Source organism: Dufourea novaeangliae, unplaced genomic scaffold, assembly GCF_001272555.1.
Source record: "Dufourea novaeangliae isolate 0120121106 unplaced genomic scaffold, ASM127255v1 scaffold99, whole genome shotgun sequence".
Lineage (NCBI taxonomy): Eukaryota > Metazoa > Arthropoda > Insecta > Hymenoptera > Halictidae > Dufourea > Dufourea novaeangliae.
Genome location: NW_015373982.1, coordinates 1,271,085 through 1,297,603, shown reverse-complemented (window position 1 = coordinate 1,297,603; position 26,519 = coordinate 1,271,085). Strand labels below are relative to the sequence as shown.

The 26,519-nt window shown below is 43.6% G+C and overlaps 1 protein-coding gene across 1 annotated transcript in view; it reads right to left on the bottom strand.

Moving 5' to 3' along the window:
* The window catches only part of LOC107187201 (E3 ubiquitin-protein ligase MYLIP), a 70,208-nt gene extending 43,986 nt beyond the window's left edge, over positions 1-26,222 (bottom strand). Inside the window, exon 1 of the mRNA XM_015575227.1 lies at positions 25,785-26,222. Within this exon, the coding sequence (XP_015430713.1) occupies positions 25,785-25,871 (87 nt within the window). The 5' untranslated portion in view covers positions 25,872-26,222. The remainder of the gene's footprint in view (positions 1-25,784) is intronic.
* Positions 26,223-26,519: the final 297 nt, after the last annotated feature.

The following is a 26,519-nucleotide window of genomic DNA, read 5'->3' as shown; positions in this document are numbered from 1 at the left end:
ATTGCTATTTGGACATCCCACGACAGGAACAAAGAAACAATAGCTAAAAGGATCTGGAGGTCGAAGCCTGGAGTAGGATAGGAGCGATCTGAAACAAAGCAGAGAACCGTCTTTTTCCTCCCACTCCAGATCAAGACCATCTACCAGCTTCCCTGTCCTGTTTACCTCGTAATCCCCTCTCGATTCTTTAATCGTTTCAAGCTGATTCGTATCCCAGGTTTGGTTAGTCAGTTCAGACGCTCCATTCCATTGCCTCTGTATCTCTTTTCCTTTCCTTTCGATCCATCGATGCTCGAGAGTTCGTTTCTGGCTATTACCGAGGCTAATCAACCCTTCTCTCCCACAGTGGCAGACAAACCGATATAATAACCATCGTCTACTATTGTTACGCGTCTCTGTGCTTGCGTACCGGCAACCAATTACCCCCTCTTACGAGGATACACGGTCGAGAACAGTGCACGTACGAAAGGAATTATGAAAGTTCCGTCGATAACGACAACGACGCGGTTACTGGACTGGGGGGTTGGGGAAATCCGATTATATTTCGGTCCGCTTCGATTACACTCTCCACGAACAAGGGATGAAGTCAAATTAAGGAACGATAAGCGGATAACCCTGGCCCCCTACAATTTCCCAGCCGTTAATCGGTCGAGAACGAGTATGAAAATTTTCCGAACGAACATTCTACATTTTCCACGGCCAGAGAAAATCGGGTAGTACAGCTTCTTCTCGATTATTGTCCAGGCAATATCCCCACTACTGAAGAGTGGAGACCATGAAACCTGTCAAGCGCATACAGACTCTCGATTATCGTCACGAACTCGGGTCCGCGTTAAGACAATAATCGTATAGGGAGAAACGCTTCAGACCATCGTAAATTCATCTTTTTCTCGAAGCAAAAAACGGAGGGGCAACAAAGTATGCGCTTGACAGATTTCACACCCCTTCCCCCAGTGGTGGGGATAATGTCTGGACAATAATCGTGTAGGACAAGTCAGACGATAATCGAGAGGAGTCTGTAACGTTTCGTTGTTTGAAATAAACGCGAAACGTCGACTGTAACCGGATACAAGTTTTGAACACGGTCGAAAAGCTAGAAGAGAATTCTACGTCTCGTTTTCTGGTTTCCATTCCTCATTCGAGAAAGTTCCCACGAATCGATTGCGAAACGATCACGAACTTTGCTCGATCCAACGAAATTTCCTTGATAAACGGTAACACGGTCTCGAGTATCGTGTTCGGTCGCGTGCACGCCACGTGCAAAGACGTTCCGGTTGATTTCACCGGACGTTACAGCAGTCCAGGCACGAACCATAAATACGTTACATACTAAGTAAACTTGGGCCCGACTCGTAAACTTATTCCTCGGAATAGAGCGCAGTCGGAATACAGAGTGGTGCGTTCACGCCAATCGTTTCCCCCTTTCAGTAGTGTTGCTATATCAATATTCATTCGTTCGCACGTAGCTATCGGAAACGATCGAAGCGTATCGTACAGTATGTTCACCTGCGTATCTATTTAACCCTTCGATCGCGAACGGGGGAACAACCGATCAGGTGGAATAAACCTGTAATCGCGTTTACATCGTATGGAAGGACTATTGAAGTTGTATTTGGGGATGACAGTGAGGAACAGTCGTGGATGCATCTTGTACATTAGAACTTTGTGTGTAGTATTATTATTGTCAGAATTATTTGTTTGTGGTATTATTGTTGTTAGAATTATTTGTGTATGATTATTACTGTCAGAATATCAGCAGAGTGTCCACTTACAGTAATACCTCGATGAGTGCGACATATTCGGGTCCACTTCGGAGCATTGGTGACATTTTTCGCGTGACCTTGAATGACCTTGAATAATAATTAGAATCACTGAATTCCTAACGAAATTGTAGGTGTTTAAAAAGGGTGATTCCATTTTTAAAAAAATGAAGGTGACCTGGATATCTCTAGAAAAAAATAACAAACAAAAATTTTTTTGGCATCGTCTGAGCCCCGTTGAACCGTTCAACTTTACCCTTAAGATATTTGACGTATCTTTAAAAGCAACGAAGATATTTCAGGTGCAAACGTCAGGTGACTCACCCTGTATAATATTAACCGTGTTGGATCTGTTACAAGCAAAGTTACTCCGAAGAAAACAATAGGCGCGTTACGGGTTCGCGCGCAAGAAAACGAGGAAGGAATCATCGGCACGATCTCGTGGTCCCGCTCGTGTCACGCTCTGCCCGCGTGCTGAGACTACGTGCGCACGTGAACGAGAGTCTGCCAATAGTGCAGCCAACAATACACTGTGGGTAACGAAAGTATTCGCACACCCTTTGAAACAGAACAATTTCGTTGAAATTGGTCCAACTCACTAGAAGTTTTTTGTGAAGTTTTGAAAATTAGTCGCACAAAAGTCGCGAAAAACTGTGATTTTCAACATTTTAATTCTCATAGCAATATTAACCGATTTTGACGAAATTTTCATTACAGTCTCAAATAAAAATGTTGTAAAAAGCGACCTTTACTATTTTCTTCGCGATTCCAACCAATCGAAACTTCTAAAAGTTTTTTTTTAACATTTATTAAACTAATGTTCCTAACTTCACAAAATAATTCAAGTTACATGGACAAATTTTAAAAAGAGTTATTCTGTTCTAAAGTCTGTGCGAATACTTTTATTATCCATTATGTATCTCGTGTACACAGCCGTCGACCGTGAATTCGTATCGTGGATACGTAAACGGATGAGTCATTTATATTTCAAAACTGAGGAGAAAATAATATCACACTTGGCCAACCACGTTCACGGTTGATAAGGGACTTTGCAAGATTCTATGGAACATTCGAGGGTCAAATTTGATTTTTTTTTTCAGCTGGTAAAAGGCGAACTTCCCGATAACGAAATAGAACTTGAACTGAAAAATCTGTAGCGAAATATTTCGAACCGACCGGATTCTCGACGTTTCGTCACACTCTGATAAGAACACGCCACTTCGGCAATTCTCCCCCAAGATAAAGTGACGGCCCAATGTATTTTGAAACCGATCTTTCGAGCCTGTATCTGATAGAAAATCGATTGTGAAATCTCGCGGTGCAAAGTCCACGTACGAACATTCGGAATAACGCGTATCGTGCAACATTCAAAAAAGCTATCCACGCCATCGAATTTCTCAATGAACCGTGACACAGAGCGTGCAATTGGCTATCGACACGCTTAACCCTTAACGGTCACACTTGGATCACAGTTACCTCACAAACTTTAAACGGTTCCCATACCCAAACTATTAATTAGTTTAGGTTGAAAAAATTACCGAACAATCTTCAAATAGTGCAAAATAAGAATGAAATGTTTTATAGTGTAGTAAAACAATCCGTGAAAAATGAGTGTTTTTACTTAAAAAAAATCGTAACTTTTTAGATTTTTAATATGTATCGATCAAATTTTAGGGGTGTTTGTAAAATTTAGCCTCGAATTGCCTTGGGGTCAAACAGACCTCACGTGAACGTTTTTTTTTTTTTTCAAGTATATTCTAGGGAACTAGACAGTTCCAGAGAAGGCTAGAATTTTGTTCGAAGATCCTTTGCTTCCTTCCGAAAGTCTGACTACAGACGCTCCCATAATTAGCTCCGAGAAATAAAATAACACGTCCACGGACAAAAACTGTCCTGCACTCGTCTGGTAGCGGTGAATTTTTCACGAGACCCCGCCAGCTGAAAGGAGAAACCCAGAGGGGTTTGTACAACGAGGTGAAAAAAGAAACGATTTCGTAATTGCTTGCTCCTCAGACGATGTTCGCGACTTCCACCCTATTCGGCGCAGAAACTGCGCCGCCAGCAGCAAGTCGGCCGGTATCGAGCTTCGAGAAAAGTCAACACCGGAATTTCGCAACCGTCGTTTCACGAGCGGAGAAATCACGTTGATAACGCGTCGACGAACGTTTCGGCAGTTAAACAATTTCTTTCTCGATGGATCTTCAAGTGATTCAACGAAGAAAGAAAAAACCTCTCGATTATTGTCCTAAACTCGAGGTCTGTTCGACACTGACAAGGGAAGGCACGGAAGCATCCCCTTCCGATTTTGATGAAACTTCGTATGTCTGTTAAGCAATCAAAAATAAGGGATACGTATTTTTTTGTATCGGCCGAGACGCAACTTTAAGGGGTGAAACCACCCCCTCTGATTGATTTTCCATCGAGCATAAATTCGAAAAATTCGCAAGTCTTCGGTGGGAAAAACCACAGCGACCCGTATATCCACTCGAGAGGAAAAGATCCGGATAATCGGGATTCAAACGACCAACATCGAGGAAAATTTACGAGGGGACAGACGGTGCCACAGAGGCAAAACACGACAGGTTTAATTGATACGTCTAATTAGCCGCGAGGCGAGAGACAATCGATTGGCGAAACGATCGTAAAGGGAGCAGTTATACGTACGATTGTTTTACAATACGAGGCACCGTTTCTTTTTTTTCTTTTCAACGAGAAATGTCTATGTGGTGGAGAGCACATCATTTCGGAATATTTGCCACGGACAAAAACACACACGTATGTTTTTGTTTAGACGGCAGACTTTTTCTTTCTGTTATGTAATCCAAGGAGAAACAACAATTCCAGATTGCAGTGAACGATTAAGTAAATACAGGGTGGACCACGAATCCAGGTTAGATTATGCTACTGCTAGCTGTTCGATCGAAAATATTTTTGCGCGCTTAACCATCGGTTCAGACTTCGTAAATAGAGCCAAACAGTCGTTTCTGAATCGTTTGTGCAATTTTGAACATCGTTTTAATTCAGGTAAATAACAGTTTCTTAATGTTTCCTTAGGTTTGGAGGAAAAAAAAAAAAAAATAGTTCGTTATTTCATCCGTCTTACAGCTCTCCTTGAATCATGTTACACCAGTCAAACAAATTTTCAATCCAAAAATAGAAGAAGCAATAAGCGTTTCGTGGTCCACCCTGTATATGGAACAACATAATTCGATGTCCGGAACGAGTATGCAGGTGAAACGTTGTTTTCGAAGGCGCGATCCTCGGGTGGGAAGGGGGAGGGGGGGATTTAAAAACGAAATCGTGCTCGTTTCGCGATACGAATAAACACACCGCGATATACAAATATTCACCGTCGTTGTTCAATCGACAGGCCGCGTTTCCGCAACCGGTTAACCGCGCCCCGAGTGTATTTATACGATGGCTATCACGCCGTGAGCACCGTGAGCTCCATTAATTTCATTTATCGAACAATAAATTAAAACCGGTAACGATAAAAACGGCCAGAGGCAACACACGTCCCTGGTGTGCTTCCAGAGAGAGTGTCTGGCACGACGCCAACGTCCAACACTTCTTCTTGCGATCACTTTAAGGACATAGAAATCCCAGCGCGACGCAACATCGCCGAAAGCATATTTTCCGTTAACACGAGAATTTAAGTGTCGTTGCTTCTATCTGCCCACTTCGTCGAGAAGGTGCTTGATTGGACCGTGAGTATACAGGGTGTAACAAAAATGTTGGAGGACCCGGAAATGAGAGACAAAAAAGGATTAATTATTTTCATAAACTAATGGCCAATATGAAACAAATATCATTCGTTTCAGAATTCCAAGTTCTATCACTGTGCTAAATTTCATTACAAAGTCAACGTTACATCAAGGGACCTGTTATTGTCAGAAACCTTCGAGCACTCATCGAGGGTTTACTGTATACCGCGATTTTCTGTGTCCTGATCGACCGCTACCACTCGAATCCTCGAGTTCACGTCGACCTCGAAATAAAGCGAGAAAATCCAAGTGGAAGAGATGTGAGTGACGACAAAGTCTGATAAGGAGACTGTACAAACCAGAAAATATACGGAGCCTGGCAGCGAAGACAGATAATTGAAAAGAATCTCTACTTGCTTTCGTTCTGGTTATTCGAAAGAGACGCTGTGTCTAGGTTTTTCGCTGGAGTCGCTGGTAACTACCGATTCATTAATTATCCTCTGAGGTGGACGGAAAGTTTTCTAATTCACGGAAAATCCTCGTTGGCTCTCGGTCCTCGCTTTTCAACGAGGTAACAGCGCGCGTCACTTTCGGCCTCAAAGTGATTTGCGTTTCCCGTCCAACCACTCCCCCCCGAAGATTCTTTATAAAAGCGCTAAGGAGAAGGATGTTCTTTGAAAAAAGAGAAAAAAATGACGCCACTGCATTGGTCTATCACCGTCGGAGCTCAGCAATTACGTTGCGATAATTAAAACCCGAACTGCGAAGAGACTTTGCCGAGGGAACAGCTTGAGGTTCCCGAACAAATGATTCAACATTTTAATACGTCTCAGTCGTGTCTAATCTGTATTTAATTAAAAATAAAAAAATTTTAATTATACTGTTTGCCATTTACGTATTTTTTAAAAAATTTATTTATTTCTTGTAAAATTAAATGATAGTCTTATAGTTATAAGTGGATCCCTCCCCTTGAATCCTGGCAAGCAATATTTTTACACCCAGTCCATCATTCAGCTCAGACTTTGTATCTTCACGAGCAAACTCGGCTTCCGCTGGGGGAAAAAGTAGCGTAAGGAAAGGGCCTCCTATTTGGTATTTGGAATTAATGAAATGTATGCCAAACTAACATTCGATTTAACATTAATTTCAGTACCTAGAATAAATTTACCAAATGATAGGAGTCTTTTATTCTACGTCGCTTGTTCCTCTAGTGGAAGTCGAGTTTGCTCGTGGGTGTACGTTCACAGAAAATTTCCAAAAATGTCGAATCAATGCCGACAAAATGATTTGCCATCTACAATGTTCGTATCGTCGTGAATAATTGAGAGGAACTCGGGATGGAACTGAATCCTGGCGTACCGTGAATGTCGTTAGTCGTGCAAACATCGACGTAGCGACAGTACTTCTGTCTCCCAGTTGCCAGCGTGTGTAAACCCAGTTCGTCCACGAGTTAACCTAAAGTACCCTATCCGCGAAGCATGTGTTACATTCGGCTGTGATACGCGTGTCGTGTCGAAATTCGCGCGTACAAACTGGAGCCCGGTTTCAACCCTCGTTAACAGTAACATACTCCGTGGAGTTCGTCCTCGTTCAGACAGTTTTCCTTCTACCTGGCATATATCAGAGTATTCTGCGAAGCTAGCGAAAATCATAAGCGTCGTCAACGATGAATTCTGAACGAACATTAAATCCTATCGATGCCTTTTCACTGTACGAATTTCAGTGAAAATATTTCGACAATTCCGAGATTAAAATTTACCATCGCTTGAATCAGAAGGCGTACACCTTGACACGATATTCTCGTTAGAGAAGTATTTGGGGTAACGCGGCGAGGAAAGTATTGTTCAAGGAGACGGAATCGACGCTCTGCACTCCGAGTGAATAAGGTTAGAAACTACTAGTGAACGGGGGTGAGGAGCCTTCTTCTTCAGTTATGTACCAGAGGGCTTTCCTTTCGACGACAGGGTGGCTTATTCTTCGTCGACGACACTCACCCGCCTCCGACGATGACGGGGGAGAGTTTCAGGACCCAAGGATGATTGGAAAGTTCCTCCGACAACTAGTTTCTGTACGAAACTAACGATCGTTAGCTTCGAATCGACACGAAAACTCGTTTTTCAGGTTCCTCGTCCGCTCGTTGGACCCCGCTGGCTTGGAACTCTGATAAATCGTAGAGACAGTTTCGAAACACACCAGTCCGCCCATGTTATTATGAACTTCTTTACGAACCCAGTTCTGGGTACATATGCGGATGTCTCAAAAAAGTTCTTTATAATGTGTTGAATAAACGACCGATTCGGTTGATAGTTATAGATCGAAGGAAACTAGAATCGACGTCCTCAGACGATTCTTCGACCGTCCCTGATCATGAACGACGCCGATGACATTTCGATAACACGGTTTCTCTGGGCGTGGTTACATGTAAACGCGCGCATTATCTGTACACGTTGGATCATCGATCGCCCCAGGGAAATTATTGATCAGACTCGATCGCCAGCATGTTTTATCAAACCTTTTCTATTTAGTTCCAGTGTCGTTCGACAGAAATGTTATTCGATTAGCTCGAATAGCTCCTAACAAAGGAAATACAGTAAACCATCGATGATTGTCCGAAGGCTCCTCGGCATTGAAGAAAATTCGCGCATTCGCTTGAAAAATAACGCTCGGGTCACGTTCTACGCGTTTAAAGGATATTCTTACGATTTATAGCGAATTCATGTACGGGTGTTCGTTAACCTCTGCCACTCATGAATTATTTACGCGCGTTCGTAAGTAGCGAAGCGTGTCATGCCATTGTTGTCCAGGCTCGGTGACATATCCGCGATCTTATCGGTGTACATACAGGGTGCCAAAAAATAGCTTCGACTCCCGTAAATGAGGGGTTCCTGGGATGATTTGAAACAATATTTTCCTTAGCAAAAATGTTATCCGAGGCTTGGTTAACGAGATATTAACGAAAAACTCCGTTCAATTAGAGCGCGAGAACTCGGAATTCTACCGCGGAAGCTCGGCCGGCTGACTCGCGTTGTGATTGGTCGGGGCTTTTCGTTAATATGTCGTTAACCAAGCCTCGGATAACATTTTTGCTAAGGAAAAAACTTGTTCCAAATCGTCCCAGGAACCACTCATTTCCAGGAGTCGAAACTATTTTTGGACACCCTGTATTTCGATTCGACGTGTAGAGACCGTTTCCTTTCGTACGACACAACCTCATTGCAAATAAGCCGGTACGCAACGAAACGATTCCAATATAAATGAAAACGAACACACATCATCCTCCTGCATTACGAACGATCGAAGAAAAACGTATCGTTCCCATTTGCTCGGACAATTTCGCACCTGGTGCACGCCCACCGTGCGACACGCGCCGTTCGGAAATCGAGTTTTATTTTCATTGTTGGTATTTACCATAAATTCGATACGTGTGCCACCCTCCCTTACCAGGATAATGGAGGTTTCGAGTCGCCGGCGTGCTCGACACCCCTTTTGTGACGCTCGTAAATCCCAGCAATTCCGCTCCAGAGGATTTAAACCCTCGAAAAATCCCCGCAAACCACTTCTACCCTTCTTTCCTCCACCCTTCCGATCGTACCCTGGAGTGGGTAAAAGAAAAAAATTCCAATAATTTCCGCCCTCTCGCCATCGTCGATGGAAACACGCCGATTTCTCGGCGATCTCTGTCCCTGCAATTTCCTTCGTCGCCTATTACCGCCAGATTTCCTCCGAACTTCCTTTTAAGGTTTCCTCCGGCGACCTTCCACTATTTTATGCAAGTCAACCGACAATTTCCGCGCCGTGAGGGATACTTCTCGTCGTTTCGCCTCTCAACCCCCTCCCCTTCGTGTAATCGTCTCTAAAGAAGGCGAGGATGACTGTCGTCTCTCGTTTTGCTTCGCGACCCCGACGAATATATTCGCCACACACTATTCACGTGGCCCCTGTGGGGTCCGCTTAAACAGGAAGCTACTGTCATTTCAGCCAATTTAAATAAATCACAACGACAGAGAGAGAGAGAGGACCGACCCAGTTAGAGACCTCGAAACACGTTCGGTCAACGAGCTCTTTCGCATGTTCAATCGAGGCAACATTTGTTTACCGAATTGTTTCATTGACATTTGGGCTATAAGTAAAAAATAAATAAAAAAAAGTACTTTGACACTAGAACTACCAGGGTTGAATGTATTCTAAACTAAACTGTATAATACATTAATAGGTGTAATATATGCACAAGTAGCAGATAAAGTTATCGCTGTTTTGTTTTATTTTTATTGTTTGTTAACGTCGACTTAAAACCTAAATATATTAAGTTTCATAGAGATTTTCATTTTCTGTCAGAATGTATATTAACACGTTCAAAATTCATAAAAATCGACAGAATCGGTAGTTCCAGTGTTAACGTACTGTAATGTAATAAAAGAGGAAGTATTAATGAATCACTTAACGGTAGAAATCAGACTACTCGGCGCAAAATAAAATATTAAATCTACCATCTTGGGAATACAGACCGAAGAATATAATTCATCGTTTCCCCACTCTAACCTGGGACACGTCGTCGCGAGCCTCGAGATTTCAATTTGACGGCCTTTGTCGCGATGTTAACATTTCAGCGGTGTAATTTCGAAAGCAATTTCCCCGATGCTCGTAATCTTTTCCGTCCCCCATCCTCCATCGTCTCCGCCCTGCTCTCCTTGAAATCTCGTCGGGATTCATATTCTCCCGGCCAGCGGGAAAATAACTGCGATTAACGCCAGAGCGCGATTACAGACGGCATTAATACGATCTTCCTTTATAGGAGAGAGAACCGTAAGGACGAGTTCGTTAAGCTATTCTCGTAACGAGCCCAGATGCAACGGGGGAAAATTAGACTTTGCCTTTCCTCCCAGTCCACCATCACGCGTCCATGCAATCATCGCGATGGAAAGCAAGTTTTGCTCGAGAAAACTGCGACGATTCGTGCGGATTAACGTATATATACACATAATTGCGATGTGTCGCCTGGCTGTACGGCTTCTGGAATGCTTCGAGGCCGTTTCACGAAAAAAAACTACAAATTTGACCTCGAAATAGACCCTGCAGGTCATTTCGATCCAATGATGAGACCACGTATCTCAACGTAAGATTTTCCGTTCCCCATTTCTGGTGCTAAAAGTAAGAGTTCCCATTTAAAACAATCGAACTGGCCTCAAAATGACTTCTAAACTTGACCCCTATATCGTGATCAAGCTCACCATCAGATGCCTAGTTTAAACCCTAAAACTTTTGTACTGAACATTTTTTGCTAAAACTTACTAAAGTTAATTTGGGGTACTCTCTTTGGTACACCCTGTATGTTGGTTTTGCTCAGACAGTCGGGCACCATAATGGCCGTGCTTTATGTCACCGTTTCTATTGTAGTTCGTGTCAAGACTAGGAACTAATCTCGGCTGCCGATTCGCCCGATGGCGCCTGGAATGTCGCCAGTTTGCGGAAAGTATAGCGCCTAGAGTCCATTTGTGATGCGGTACAATTGCACGCCTGTCGATAAGCAATACGGTGTTCGCGAAAGTTTGCATTAATTGTTCGTCAAAAATTCTTTGCACCAACAAATATTTCGATCTTTTCTACTGCAAGCGTACCAACGTACGAAGAACGTTCACTTTAAGCCAGAATGGATTCTGCAATGAAATTTCGAGCCTTCGTTGTCATCAACGCCAGTGTAATTAAATCTGCTCGTTCCCCATCGCTGTAACCCAGAGACAAAGTACGTGATTACGTTTTCATCGATGACACGAACGAGCAACGACGATTTCCGTATGGTTAACCGATGCTGAATTTAGCCGTGAATTATACGATATCGCCGCCATTCGTGCAAACTGAACGCACGGGTAGATAGTACACCGCATCAAACAGCGTCGAAGATCGAAAGCTCTGATAATTGTCCATTCCTATCGAATCACAAACTATCAATCGCTCAATCAATTGCACCCTCTAATACGAACTGATGAAGCTTTCAAGCGTCAACACCGCACGAGTTGCGTAATTATCGTCGAACGAGAAGAAAAAATGTATCGTAGAAATCCTACGAGGCTTTCGATTCTGTGATCACTAGACTGCGAATTTTTACACAATTTCAGATTTTTATAGATCAATTTCAGGACCTGAAGTTATGTCTAAGATTTGTTTCCTTTGTTAAAGATTCCTTTTGGTCCAAAATTGCCTCCAGTTCATACAGACTCTTCTCGATTATCGTCCCGAACTGGACAATAATCTCATAGGGAGAAATGCTTCAGACCCTTGTAAATTCGCATAGAGTATGCGTTTGACAGGTTCTACGTCTCCATCCCCGAGTTTAAAAAAATGTCAGAATTTTCTGGTTACGGAAGTTTCCTTGTCAGTGATTTTTAAAGCGCGTAATAAAAGGAAAATCGTTGCGGGAGAAGGTTATCGAAGAATGTAGCCGCGCGTTAAAGCCTGTACCCCCGATAGCGTATCGACTAGCGTTAATGGATACGATACAGGCTGTACATCCACGGCGTCCAAGAAAAATTCGCTGCACTTTGATTCCCTTGGAAAGAGGCTAAAAATCCGTAACGTTCTATAATACCGGTTGGGGATCGAGGGAAAAATTCAAAGACTTTTGTCGGTCTGCGTTAATTGGGCGACGTTACTTGGCCGTATGTCTCTCTCTCTCTCTCTCTCTCTCTCTGTGTTGGCAGTATTCACGTTGATCGACATGGAATTCTTTGTTACGTTCCCTCGATAATTAGCTCGTTAAGCTCGTTCGTTACACGTCGGTAGAGGTTATCGATGAATCAGCAAAGCCTTTAAACCCGTACGATGAAATTTTTGCGTCTATGATAGCACGATTCATGCGGGTCTACGTCGACAAAACGATCCAAAAATGAAACGATCGAATGAAATTGTTTACAAACTACCGTTCTCCTTCCACAGGAGGGAAAATAGTTATTTGCTGATCGTGAAACGAGATTTCTTCCGTTAATTGCACGTTTCCCTCGTTAACTGCGCGCTCTGTGCAAATTATAACAGGGAATTGGCCACACGGGAGCGCCTAGAAGCTTGCACAGTACGACAACGATCCTGGCCTCAGGGAGATGTACGTCGATAAGAGTATTCTCGGTGGCCTGACGCTGATCGTTCGCCGAAATTCGCAAAAAGCCATCGCTCTGGGGGCTCGACGTTCTGGGGCATGCGCAACGAAACGATAAACTTCGAAGCGGGGACGATAAAGCGAGCTACCTATTAATTACAGCGTGTCCCATTTGTCAAAGTTCGCGTTCGAATTTCGAGATTCGTTTCTTCGGCGTTCGGCAAATCGGTTGGTATTGCCAAAACGGTCGATATGTTCGTGGTTGACGCGGAAATGCCATTTCCTTTTACGAAATACCAGAACGATCGAATATCGCTGCTCACCTTCCTGTCAATAACACAAAGACACAATTTATCGATCTATCGTGTTCACTAGACTGCGGATTTTATACATTTATCGTGAATGTGAATGTTAAAAAAATAACAAAAAAAATATTTATGAAGATTAGTACAGACACCTCGTGATTATCGTCTAGCTTGTCCTACACGATTATTGTCCAGACGTTATCTCTACCACTGGGGACGTGGAATCTGCCAAACGCATACTTTATTTTACTCAGGCTTCGGAGAAAAAAACGAATTTACAAGGGTCTCAAGAATTTCTTCCTATAAGATTATTGTCCCGGCGTGGACCCGAGTTCTGGACGATAATCGCGAGGAATTTGTATAATGTTAATTCACTGGTACGTAGTCATTTCCTGGTGCATCCACCCTACAGGAAACCACGCGTTAACGTTTAAGGGGTGATTTCACCCTGAAGAATCGAATACATATCAGCAAAATCGAACTGTTCCTACAAATCTGCCCAATAGAAAAAGAAAGAGAGAAACGTTGCGTTCACCACCGTGAAAAACTTGTAACTGCGATGCAATAACGTTTAACCGACAATTGAGCGCGGATTATAGGTCGACGGGAAGTTGCATTTGCATGGATTAACCTATTGCCATTCCGTGGGTTTGGGTAGGGGGAGGAGCTTTATTCCGGCACATACGCGTCCTGTATCTCAATAACCAGACCGTGGTAAGAGCCACGGAACTGCCGAATGCAAAGCGGAATCGATTAGTTCCACCTCGAATCACGGCCCGTTTCCCTTCCACTTTTACGGGTTTCGCGACCATTTCCCCCGAGAACAATTGTATAATTTCCCGAACAGTAACACGCTGTTTCTTTCTCTCTGTCTGGTGCGAGATAAACAGTGTAATTTGGGGGGAAGTAGGTACAGAGCAGCTTCGTCAGTGTCGAGGAGCAGAAAGAAAGAAGAATCGAAAGACTGGATGGTGCATCTGACCAAGTATCCAGTGAAATGTATCCTCAACCAGCCCGTATATTCCTGTTCCACGGAAAGAAACGAACCTGCTCGGACCATCGGCCTGACCGGAAAAAGGAACGGCAATGATAAAACGATGGGGGTGAGAAAAGAAAAAAAAAACACGGGAGAGCGAACACGGTAGGAAAACCTATTACCGGTATAACTCGATTCTCTCGTGAACGAGGAGAAACCACTCTCTTTTCTCCTCGAGAGCAAAACCGTCGTGTCTCTTCCCTGGCCGAAAAGTCCGCTAGACGTAAAAACCAACTGTCCGCGGTTCCTGGCCAAGTAAATATTGCTCGGATCCCAGGGTCTTCGAGTACTTTTGCTCGCGACGAAAGGGTGGAAGAATCCAGTGCGTGTACAAGTTTGCTTCCAACTGAACGCCCCGAATTTGAAGACTTCGCATAGGACGCATAAGACAGGCAGATCTTGTGGATTAAGAACTTTAACGCCACTTTGATGAAATAAAGGAGATTGCATGCATCACAATAGGTCGGGTTTGTTTTTTTTAGCGAAACAGATGTTAACTGTTCCAAATCTTAAGATGGCATTAATTGGGGTACTACCCTAGTCACTCGCGAAGGAAACAACACGAAGGCAGGATCCATCCGAAGGAAAAGCGTATCACGTTATCACGCATCGTCCGTTCCGTTTGTCGCGCACGTAAGCGGAATGGGCGTGTTCCATGAATGATTTACCATACGTTTCAGCGGCAGACATCGTTGCCGGAGATAATAACAAGGTGCAGAGAGCAGCGGCAATGCGGGCTATGTCGCGGGAACTGTGCCACCAGCGCATTTCCCGAGATTTTCTTACGAATCCCACGAGGTGTGTGTCCCTACATAATCCGTGCGGCGTTCTTCCTATACGATTACACACGCCCAGAACTTCAGTAGCACAGAACACACCGTGTGTCTCCCAAAGGTGCGTGTGCTAGCGGCATCCGGGTCGAATTAGTACCGTGTCCACGTCGTAAACAGAAAACCCAAGCTCGTGAAAACTTTCGACTAGAGATCGCTGGAGAGAAAAGCTTTCGTGACCGTGGGGCTCGCGAAACCCCCCAGACCGAACACGAGCGAGTTTAAAACTTGCGTCATTTCCATCGATGTTTTCGGAACTTTAATCCCCTGGACCGGAGAGCTTCGTCTCGCCGTGTCGCGATTCAACGAACGAACCGAACGCGATAATTCAGCGGAATATCGAGTTGGCAAAGTTTTGCGCGCCAGAGAGTCCGTTCACCGTGCCGGACGCGGTACTAATCGACAAGTCCAGATGTGTTTAGCGATGAGTAACCAAGCCGGACTCGAGCCGACCAAGCCAGATGACGTCACGGGGCCGAGGGGAGGGGAGATGGTATCCGATCCCTATAAACAGGTCCCGTGACGTCATCTGACTTGGTCGAGTAGAATCTGCCTTGGTTACCCATCACTAAACACGTCCCGATTTGTCGGTTAGCACCGCGCCCGGACGAGTTTTCGACCGTTCTGCGCAGCCCCCACTACTTCCGACCGATTCGGACGCATGTGATTGCTTGTAACTCGCTATCCCGGCCAATCTTCCACCAATGAACGGTCCTAGATCCCGTCCCATGCGCGAAACGAGATTACTCTTACGTGAAACGGAGTGGAAAAAAAAAATACACGACACGGGCACATAGAGTTTCTTCGTTGTTTTCAAATGTATGGGGGTTTTATCTCTTCGAAACGACGCAGGACGTTTTTCGTATTGGCCGTGGACATTCCCACGGGAAGATAACCCAGACCAGAATGTGCACCGATATCACCAGGCTCTGCCTCTTCTATTTTAACGGTATACGTGTGTAGATACAAGGCGAACAGCAGCACGATATCCACCTTCTCTCCGATCCACATGGCCGAGAGATAATAATGCCACTGGTGCAGCTCGACGACATAAGCATTCCATGGGGGTACGACATCCGTGTTGCGTGTCTCTTCGAAACGAACGGAGTATTTACCTTTAAATGTGTTACTGTTACGAACGTGTGCATATACCGGTTATACGTCTGTATGCAGAGGGAACGTTGGATCGGCCGTTACATATGCATGGACAGAGGAGGCGGAGGAGGAAGAGTGGACTGCATTAAGGCCATTCCCCGGGGGGCTAAACTGGTCCTGAATACGCTTTATGATTCTTCGTGAGCTTCCTATGGAATTACCTGGCTGCGACAACGCTTCGTGACACCCACACGACCCTCGAGGAATGGACAAGCCAATGTATATGTACACTAAAGGCCAAAAGTATGGGACCGTAGCTCATGATAAAACAGTAACTAATTATTCTCTCACGATATAATCAAAATTACAGAATCAGTAGACATAGAAATAATTTTCAATCAGTTTTAGCACGTCGTTTTCCTCAAATCTTTATAAAATAATATTTTCCCTTTCTTTAGCTGTCAGACCTGGTCCCATATTTTTGATCGGTAGTGTATGGTGTGCTTTTGTATTGTCATCCGATGATTTGCAGTTTAGCAAGCGTGTTGTTTAGAAAAACACTTACCTGAACCGAATACGGAAACGATTGCAGTTGAAATTGCTCGCGTCCGAAGGACGCGATCGAGGAAACCATCGAGGAAACCTTCGAGATCGCGAACGTTGTTCTCTGTTTCCTTCGACAGAATTTCTGTGATCAACGTTTCATAAACGAGACCAATGATTTCCAACGCGAGACGCGAGTAAAATACCACCTTTTTTTGTTTCCTGGATGAAAAAGATCGAGACCGTTGGTTTGAACGAAATCGACATTGTCGATTTACAGTAGAAAGAGTTCGATCCAAGTTAAAGATACCTATCACGACGGCGATCGAAAACGTTCTAGTAACGACTTGGTTCCAGCATTCGACCACATGTCGAAGATAAGCAAGAATTATAGATCGACACAGACATCGATGTAACACCAAGGCATACTCCCGATACGAGATAAGCCTCTCTCGATATCGAACAATCGTTGCGGATTAGGAACGGACCGGAGCTACGTCGAAATAGCGGTTTCGTTCCACAATACTGCGGTCGTTCTGGCTTTTTCCGCGATATTCACGGTACATGTACGTTAATACATTCGTTCCTAGACTTCTGAAACAACAATTAGGTGTCAAAACTTTTCTACAATTTCTATTTATACAGGGTAATTCCACTAACAAGGGAAGGCACGGAAGTGACCTTCTCCAATTTTGATGAAACTTCGTAGGTCTGTTAAGCAGTCAAATATAAGGGATACGTATTTTTTTTATTCTCGAAAACCAGAGGAGATACATGAAAACTTCTAATAAATAATAAACTACTAGTCACAGTAGCATCGTTTTTCTAATCTTTGGATGTAATTCGAAGAAATTTCGTACTATAAATACTATATAATAAACTATAATATATCGCAAAAAATGTCCCAAATATGCCCACCAAACAGATAAACTAGGCGTTTACTGCAGTAGACAAACGCAGTTAGCGGTCTAACGATCAATCGTATCGTTAAACCGAGACAAAAGGAGGATCCGTGAAACCCAAATGGTATATAACGCGAGCTACCACGACGGAGGAACGTCTGGATAGTGCTTAAAACTGTCGACTAAGCAACCCAAGAGGAGTTCATGCTGCCCGTAATGCCCGGATATTGCGGCGTATTGCGAAGAAAGGGTAAAAAGAGCGCCAGAGACGAGGGTGGATGGAGCTAGATTAGAATGAACGCAACAGAGACAGTCGCGGTAGCAGCTGGGGGTGTTTTTCGTCCGGCACTGTTTCAAATTGCTGCCATATTCCGGGAGGGCAAATGAGAGATGCATAATCCACGGGAACGGCCCCCCTCTCCCGTCCCATAGTTCTCGCCCCGGCGTAATGAAGCGTTTTAAATGCAGCTTTTAAATCAGCGGAAAAATTGCGCGCGGAGATCTACGATGGAGAAGAAAAAAAGGGTCGGTGGTTTTCCGTTATAGAAAGCAAGCCTGCTCTCGCATAGATTCAACGGATAGGCGGCGCATAATTGCCGCCTTTAAATTGCATCGTGATGCAGACAAGCGAGGGGGGGAAAAAAGGCGAATCGATCGATCCTCTTTATCCAGCGGGTTAAATCCCCAAATTTAATCCCCGAGCCTCGTTTAATTTCACGATGTGCCGTAACCCAGAGCTTGCGAAACATTCACGACGACTGCTGGAAATTCGTTCGTGAAGCAACAGTTACTTTTTTTTTAACGAAAGAGATGTTAAATAATATTATGTTCTAAACTGAGACGATCTTTATGTTAAAAAACAGGTAAAATAATTAAATAAATGTCACGTACAATCTTAAGGTGACAGTAATTGGGACTAAACCTTACATACAGAGTCCTCTCGATTATCGTGTAGCTTGTCCTACACGATTATTGTTCAGGCGTTATACCCACCACTGGGATACTCGTACAGAGGATTCTCAAAAGGAACGCATATACAAGTGGATATGATTTACTTCTTCTCTCGTTTTCTACGAAAAATTGAAGATTCACGGTTACGTTCGATCGAGCGGAAAAAGCACACAGTGTATGTGTATGTTACTCGAGGATCTAGGTGACGAGAGGGAACGAGGATCTTTCCATTTCCGACTGTCGCTTCTCTTCCAATTTAACGTATTTCACCCAATTTCCGTTTCGGTCGTCAAGAATCCAATCACCGGCCGACAGTCTCGTTCGACCTGTAACCCAGATATTACTGTTTTCCCCTCGTTTCTTCGACTTCACGTTTAGCCTGTGGGATCGTTTTGGAAATCCTCTCTGATAACCGACTGCACACCCCTATCGGATAACCAATGGGTAATTATTCGGAATAGGTCCAGCCTCGCCAATTGCAATGACCTTGAGATATGTTGTCAAGGTCATCATTCTGAATAACTTTTCCCTATACATGTTACCACAGCCCGTCTTTAGTTCCAATGCACCGGGTAGACGTTTTGAATCCACCAGTTCTCTATCTCACTTTTAAGCGGTAATCTTTCAAGTTTCTTCGCCAACTCCACGGGCGCTAACTTTGTCCGCTGGAGAATTTAATTTGCCGTTGGTGCACGGCCAGAGAGAGTGCGCGATGAAAATGGGGGAGAAAAGGCAACCGTCGGCTGTTCCGTTGATTTTCCGTGTCCCTCCTCGTTCTCGATGCTAATAAGTAGGTCACCGTACGTTCGATTTAATTTCGTTGTCGACGGTAGCGTGGTAGGTGGCCGTCGTCTACCATCTTTCGAGAATCGGGCCTCACCCTTCTTTCGACAGAAGAATTTCTGCATCTTTCGATATTCTTTCTTTCTCACTGTGCGTAAATGTTGCCGCGAATTTTTGCAATATTTCGCGACTACGGTGGTATGTATATGCGAAGGTATTTTGTTCTGTGTTTCGCTGCGTCGATGTATCAGGAATTCGATGGCTCCTCGACATCTCGCAAACGTTACCTCGAATCTCTGCACGCGTACCATCGTGGTCTGAAACGTTCGTGACATTTCATACTGAGAATCATAGACAGAATAGGCTGAATTCACGGGCAAGAGGCAAGCGATACGAAAAATATTCTGTCACGGTACGACCGATTTGAGACTTAACACTTTCTTGACCGGTAGCTTATTAATAGGCTTTTAAATTTCAATGTTTATAGATAGGAAGTTTATTAATATGAACCTTGGATCGTAATTACAGAAGAAACTGGAACCAACTTTTGGGGCGAATCGGATATTTCTCACTTTTTCGTTTTTTGTTTGCAAAAGAAAGATTCTTAAGTTTTTAAAATTTTTTTCATAATACATAATTAGCTTTCTATACGTTAAATATTATTTTTTTATTATCAAACCGAAAATCATTCGATTTTAATTCGGTATCAAACTCGAATCGTACCTCGAAACGAAACGGATTTCTCGTTTAAATTAATTTGACGGTTTGTTCTTCATTGACGACGAGAAGTCGAAATCATGCGAGTGTGTTCGTGCGTGATCGAAAGCGCACACATTCGCGAGTTAGCGCGCGGAACGCGACGATAATAACTGGTTATTTGTTTTCTTAATCATGTCCAATCGCGTACACGTCGGTGTAACCTGTATTACACGTTGTCGTCGCATGCAATGTAAGTACCCCATTTGTAATAGGTTAACGACAGTACAAAGTCGAGATACTTTGTGGACGAGTTACGCGTACCGAGTATCACGTATGGGTAAATTTGAAACAATTCAAACGCCGCACCCTACTAATCTCCATGAGCACATAATTTCAAGATAATCGTCGTCGTTAACCATTTTCTGCATCCAGATGACGAACCAGGAAACGAACAATGCGGATGAAGAATAACAAACTAGGCCCGTGATGCAATTTTCCAAGGTGAGAAAAAGAAGCACGAAGATCAGGATGAAAGGGAAACCGTGGACCAGCAATTCTCCGATTTCTTTGGTCGTGCTAAAGGAGCACGATATAGTGCCTCGGGATATTGCCTTATTCAAGGGTCGTTGAACGTCGACGGAGAAGCTCTGACGAGGAGGCTTCGTGAAAGACAAATTGTTAGATTTCGATGTTTAGTATTTTAACAATAACAATTTCATTCTACTAAACTTGTATACACGGAATCTTACAATGTTCTAAAGCACTTTAGACTAGAGTTTCGAGAAATACGTGCTGCGATTGGTAGCCAATGTATAACCGTCAGACTGTCGTTTCCCGCATCGAATTCGTAATTACCGTGAACATGGAAAAACGTAAAAGTAGCTTGGACAAGGGTTTCTGGATTATAGAAGGGGGACAAATCCCCGTGGGTCGGTGCCGCTATAAAACAATCGATGAGATACTACTACCACCCCTGGACATGGACAACGGCGACCCACCACTGCTAAAAGTTTTAAAACCCACAAAGGAAACATTTAGGGACGGCCAGGCAGTGATGAACGAGCTCTAGCTATCCCTCTAGGGTAGCTTCCAACGCGGTCTTCGGCCTCCCACTCCGTTCCTTCGAGTCATTTTTCTCTTTTTCCCCGGCGTCGATTACTTTCCTAACCCAGCCACCAGAGACGTACACTCCAAGGCGGTCGTTTATTTAATACTTTCTGCCATATTCCGTCCTGCGACGTTATACGATTCTCCTTTTCAATCCTCCAACCATCTCTATACCAATCCAATTAACGACTGGCCCTAACTCTTTCGGTGTCTCTCTTCCTTTCTCTCTGTCTGCATGTGTCTGTTGCAATTTATAATTGTATAAATGTGGTAATTTATGCAACGAGACGAAAAGGAAAAGAAAATTAGTACTTGCTGAAAGCATGGCGCGAACTTCTTAATTAATCCTATTAATTAGACACACGGGTTCCCGTCGGCGACGTCGCCACACCTGACGACGTTCCACGCCCGACGAGAACTCGTCCGCGACTGCACTATCTCCATATACCCCATCCCGTATCCATATACATATACAGATCAGTGGTCGACACACAATTTGGTACACTCATCTTGTGATATTAGCAAAAAAAAAAAAACAAAATTCGATCGAACAGCCAGCGGTAGAATAATCTAAGATGATCACGTTTCGTGGTCCACCCTGTGTATAAGTCGTCGAATGATATTAAACGGGGTATGGTGGGAACAGAAGAAGGATCGATCTTCGGCGTGAGAATCATTCTACCGTAAACCGTCGAAGGAACGGTGCGGTGGTGAAAATAGAATTTCTTGCGATTCAGCCCAAAGGGAACACGTCGACGGGAAACGGACGCGATTCCAAAAGAATAAAAGGGCTGAAGGTGCATTCAGCGTCGACAGAGGGAAAAGGATTCTTGTGGAACGCAATTAAGTGACGTAATGAGATTCCTGCGACCGACTGGTGGCTGGGAGGATCGGCGTCTTTCCAACGTATATATGCCATCCGCGTGGCTTCGCGAGAAATTCGGAAATGGTTCAAGTTAAATGAACATTCCCACGACCGTAAAAGAAGACCCCGGGTGCCATTCGTACACCTAATTAAACTCCAAAGCAGTGCTCCGGCTGGTTATCCCGGGCTCTTTCTTCGATTCTCCGTCGTAATGAAGCGGAAAGGGGGAATATGCGGCGTATCAATGACAAAGTGAAAGAGAATATCACAAATTCCAACTTTTTCGCTGTTACGTCAAACTCTATAGGGTGAATCCGCCAGTAAATGAACATTATATGTATACAAATAAATAATATTCTTCATTCACTGGTGAAATTTTCATATCTTCTATTTAATTTAATTGATTACATTTTCCCAATTTTTTCTACCTGCAATCTATGCGTTATAAAAAGGTACAGATGTTAAAAAATTTAATTTTCATGCGCCAAATATCTATTTAAAATGCGACTTTAATAGTTGCAAAAGCTTTTCAGTGTTCATTCATTGGTGTGTTTGCCTTGGTTAAAAGATATTACGAAGATATTACGATAAATTCGCTTCCGTTCGATGAAGACTGTTTATTCTGATATCTCACGCGACTGTTTTACTCCCCTACGAACACAATATTGCATTTTCTAATTAAACAATATTTATTCCCGTGTCTTTAACGATTACGTAATTTTGCGAGAAATCTGTTCGGTTTCCGAAACAGTCGACCGATTTCGCCAGCAGCCCGAACACAAATTAAACAAGACGCGGGCAAAACCGAGGACTTAACTTGGACACGAGGCTGCATTATGGATCTGACGTGAATTGTTTCAACTTTCCAGGGGTGGGTTCATATATTCTACTATGGTCCCTCGAACGATCCAAAGCTTCTACACCATCCATTACCCCCCCGTTACAACGACCGAATGTAATTTTGCGCCGTGTCGTCCTCCACCTAACCCCATAAAATAAACAGGATTTTCCTGTCAGGTGAAATCGGATCGGTTGTACACACACCATCGAAACTGGCCTGAATTGGAATTTAATTATTTTACAGTAGTAATTTTGTCTGTTGGACGCTAAGAACGGGGGCAAGATCTCTGTAAACCGTCGAGGAAAGAAAAGAAAAGGATAAGAGAAAAAAAAGGATGAACTTGGAAAGTACTTGATACATCGAGATTCAAACACTCCGGGGAGGAAACTTGGTTCTATCGTCCGGAAACTTTATCGCTTCGGCTTAAACCAACTAAAAGTTGAATGAAACGATTAAACCCAGAGTTCCCAAAACTTGTACACTTTTGGGCTAAACTGTGGAGCAAGGTGAAATAGCCGTTCTTATGAGCCCCGTGATTCTTGCGTGTTTTAAATTACTTTCCAAATACTGAGATCAGAACGAAATTGCGGGAGTCCCAGACCACGATGATTTTTCCTGTGTAATTATTAAACGAAATCAGTTACGAGACACGTGGCTAATCGCTGGAGAAAAGACCACTGGAGTGCACGTGACGGAAAGGAAACGCGACATGAAAGAGGTGCTACTAAACGCAAATTAGATCTTGAAAACGTCTGCCACGCGCGTTGATACGATCGACTTCGCGGCACAAAGGCGACGCAAATTGAATTTTCAGAATCGAACTCCCACCACTTTCGACCTAATTCTTTTTTTTTATCTTCTCGACGCCTTCACGAAATATTTTTTTCACGTAGAATCATTCCGGGGGAAAAAATAAGACCGACAACTCGGACAAACAGGATGTCGTTAATGATATCGATGTTTCCGGCGATGATGCAACAAGCAAAGTCAACATTCAATAAAAACTCTCGATGCATCTAATAAGAAACAGATAAAGTTTATACTTCATATTAAATTAACTATTATTAAGTTAAAATATTTTTAAAAATACTCTTATTTAAATTTGATTATAAAGGGAGGTTTAAACTTCATATCTAATAAGCTTTTTTGTTGATTGTTCCATAAATACATAATAGAAATCAATTTCTGTGATAGAAGTATGCGTGTGAATCCGTAGTAGACCACCACGCGAGTCAAACTAGAATCCCCCTGTCAGGGGGATATTGTCGCAGTGGGCGCACTTCAAGCATCTAATAATACGGTGCTCAGTGAAATTGCGACCCAGTTAGGCTTTGACCCACTTGGTGGCACCGTAATCATCGTCGAGTGCCTCGCTCGGATTGATATTACAGGTAAACACGGCACTGGAAGGCCAGCCTTATATCCACGGTTTCGTTTACACGAGACATCGGCTTGCTTGGTTTGCCTAATACATGTATCGAACGTGCATCCTTGGTTACAGAGAGACATTCTGATGCGATTAATGACGAATCATTGGAATCGAAAATGAGAAATTCTAAAAATTTATTCATATCTCCTCGACATTTAACATCGACAATCCACTATACAGCGATCTGAAACTACCGAAAATCGTGTTTCTTCTACGTTACTAGAACTTTTCTAAATCTAACTAGATAGAAGTCTGACCGATGTGGTTACGAAACGTCGAGCGAACAAGGGATCTTCAATTCGAAAAGATTATGTCGTAAGACCCCTTGTCTCCTAATATCGTAACGCAAATAATGCTTGGATCCCGTGAATCGTTCGGAAAGTTGAACAAATATCAACGGGATACCTGTGGAATGGTAAACAAACGACGTTAAAATACACTTGCGTTTCGAAGTATCATTTTACGCTAGCACACACACGGGTATATTTTTAATATGCGTACGAACGATAATCCGAGGCTTTGTACGCCCGCGGTATACACACCGTGACCGAACGAGTCCGCCGAACAAGCGAACGTGAGTAAAGGCCTGTATCCACATATATATACCGTGTATGAACATGTACCTTATGTATAGGGCGAGCTGCCACACCGCTACACGCGCGCATCGATGCATTTCGCATCTATAAATAGAGTTAAACCCCCGAAGAAGAACGGGAGACGTCGGTGTACTGGTAAGAATGACCACCGACGTTGCCGGTGAGGTCATCCCAGGTCGGGGGTAAATTAAATATAATTTAATTATGTAATTAATTTTGTTTAATGTATTCATTTTGACACGGAACGTCTTCCGTCAAAGCACACGCGACGACGACCGCGAGTCGTGTCGGTTCTCAATAGAAAACGGTTAACGCGACGGAGGCGAACAACGATGAAAACAGTCCACACCGTCGTGAACTTCTCATGGTATAAAAGTATAAACAAACGAATTATTTTACTGTGTCAGGTGATTTCCGTGCACTTTGTACGGATCGAAGTTGTATCGTAAACACGGTGAGAAATTTAAACGGTGATCGCAACGAATCCCAACACCTTGCCTATCGACAACGACCTCAAATTTCAAATTGTACTCGCTACACATACTGTACAAACCGAATGTTTTCGGGCATCTGTTGCGCACGTGAGTTGCGATCTGTCCGTAAAGCACCGTTCACACCGTAACACGACTTTGTTTCGCGAGAAAACAAGCTCCGCGAATACCGCGACCTACCACCAATTTCGACGTGCCACGTTCTGTGCCCGCGTGTGCCTTATTGAAATTGTATCAGTGATATCAAGCCGACACACTTGTACACATTTCAATATCAGAAAACACAATACAGCCGCGATAAACGATCGCTTTTGTTATTGTTTACATGGAAACCGATCCACGCAACGTTGGGACAATGGCGACCTTCGATACATCTACCTCGGTGTTGTTGTTTCACTCTCTCTTTCTCTCCTTATTTCGCGTTTCAACGAAATACGTTAAAGAATACAAGTTACAAAGGTATCAAACCAAATAAGAAGAATGTCATTGGTAGATTCTTATTTGACTGTTTTGTTCACGTTTCATCCTGTACATTTGCGTATTCTAGCTTTTTTTTTAAATCTGTCTGTGTCGAAAAATTGCTAGAAAACCGATGGCACAGAGAAAGAACTAACAAATTACAAAGGAAAAGAAAACATTTCGACACGAACGATACAAGTATCAACGCAGAAACGACAGAGACACGATTTAAAAGCAGCAGGTGACCTGTCCTTTCATTAAATCCCAACGATAACAAGAGTGTAATAATAAACTGACTCACCTTTTCAAGGCACTCTTGACCAATGGCTTTGGGGTCGACTTGCACCTCAAGGATGACGGAATTCGCTTGGCTGACGAGACACCACATCTTGCGAAGGATCGTATCCAAGGAGGTTCCAAGAACGCACACTCTACTGCTCCGCAAGATCTTCTAACGTGTCTTCGAAGAAACAAGAAAACCAAAAAACCAAAAATACACCGTTCACACAGAACTTTCGACACGCGTTATCTACGACGATCTCTTTTTCTCCGGGTTCGCAGCTGGTCGGCGACCGGTATTACCCGGTACGTTCTTGATCATAACAGATTTAAAACGCGTACTCGTGCACAGCTGTCACTGCGTCCTCACACACAACTTCGTAGATCGGCAACGTGCTCGCGCTCCTACTACCCGAACGCGTCTCGTCGGCTTCCATTTCTCGGTGCAGAATGGCACACGTACTGACCGCCTCCGCGCTGCCAGGATTAGTTCGCGAAATCGAATCCACCTTTCGGTCTCTATAGAGTGGCGCTAGTGTTGTGTGAACGCACATCACACATATACGCACTACGCGCAACTCAACGAGCCGCCGTTCGTGACCACGATCAGTCGGCCAAGGAAAAGCTAGGTTTACACAGCTGATTCCCCCTCCATTTTAGAATATTTTCTCCTACGTTTAGATCACCGACCAATCGGAACGAACATTAATGGAAATAGCCAATTACATTGCACTTGGAAGTTTCACTGGTTTCGCGT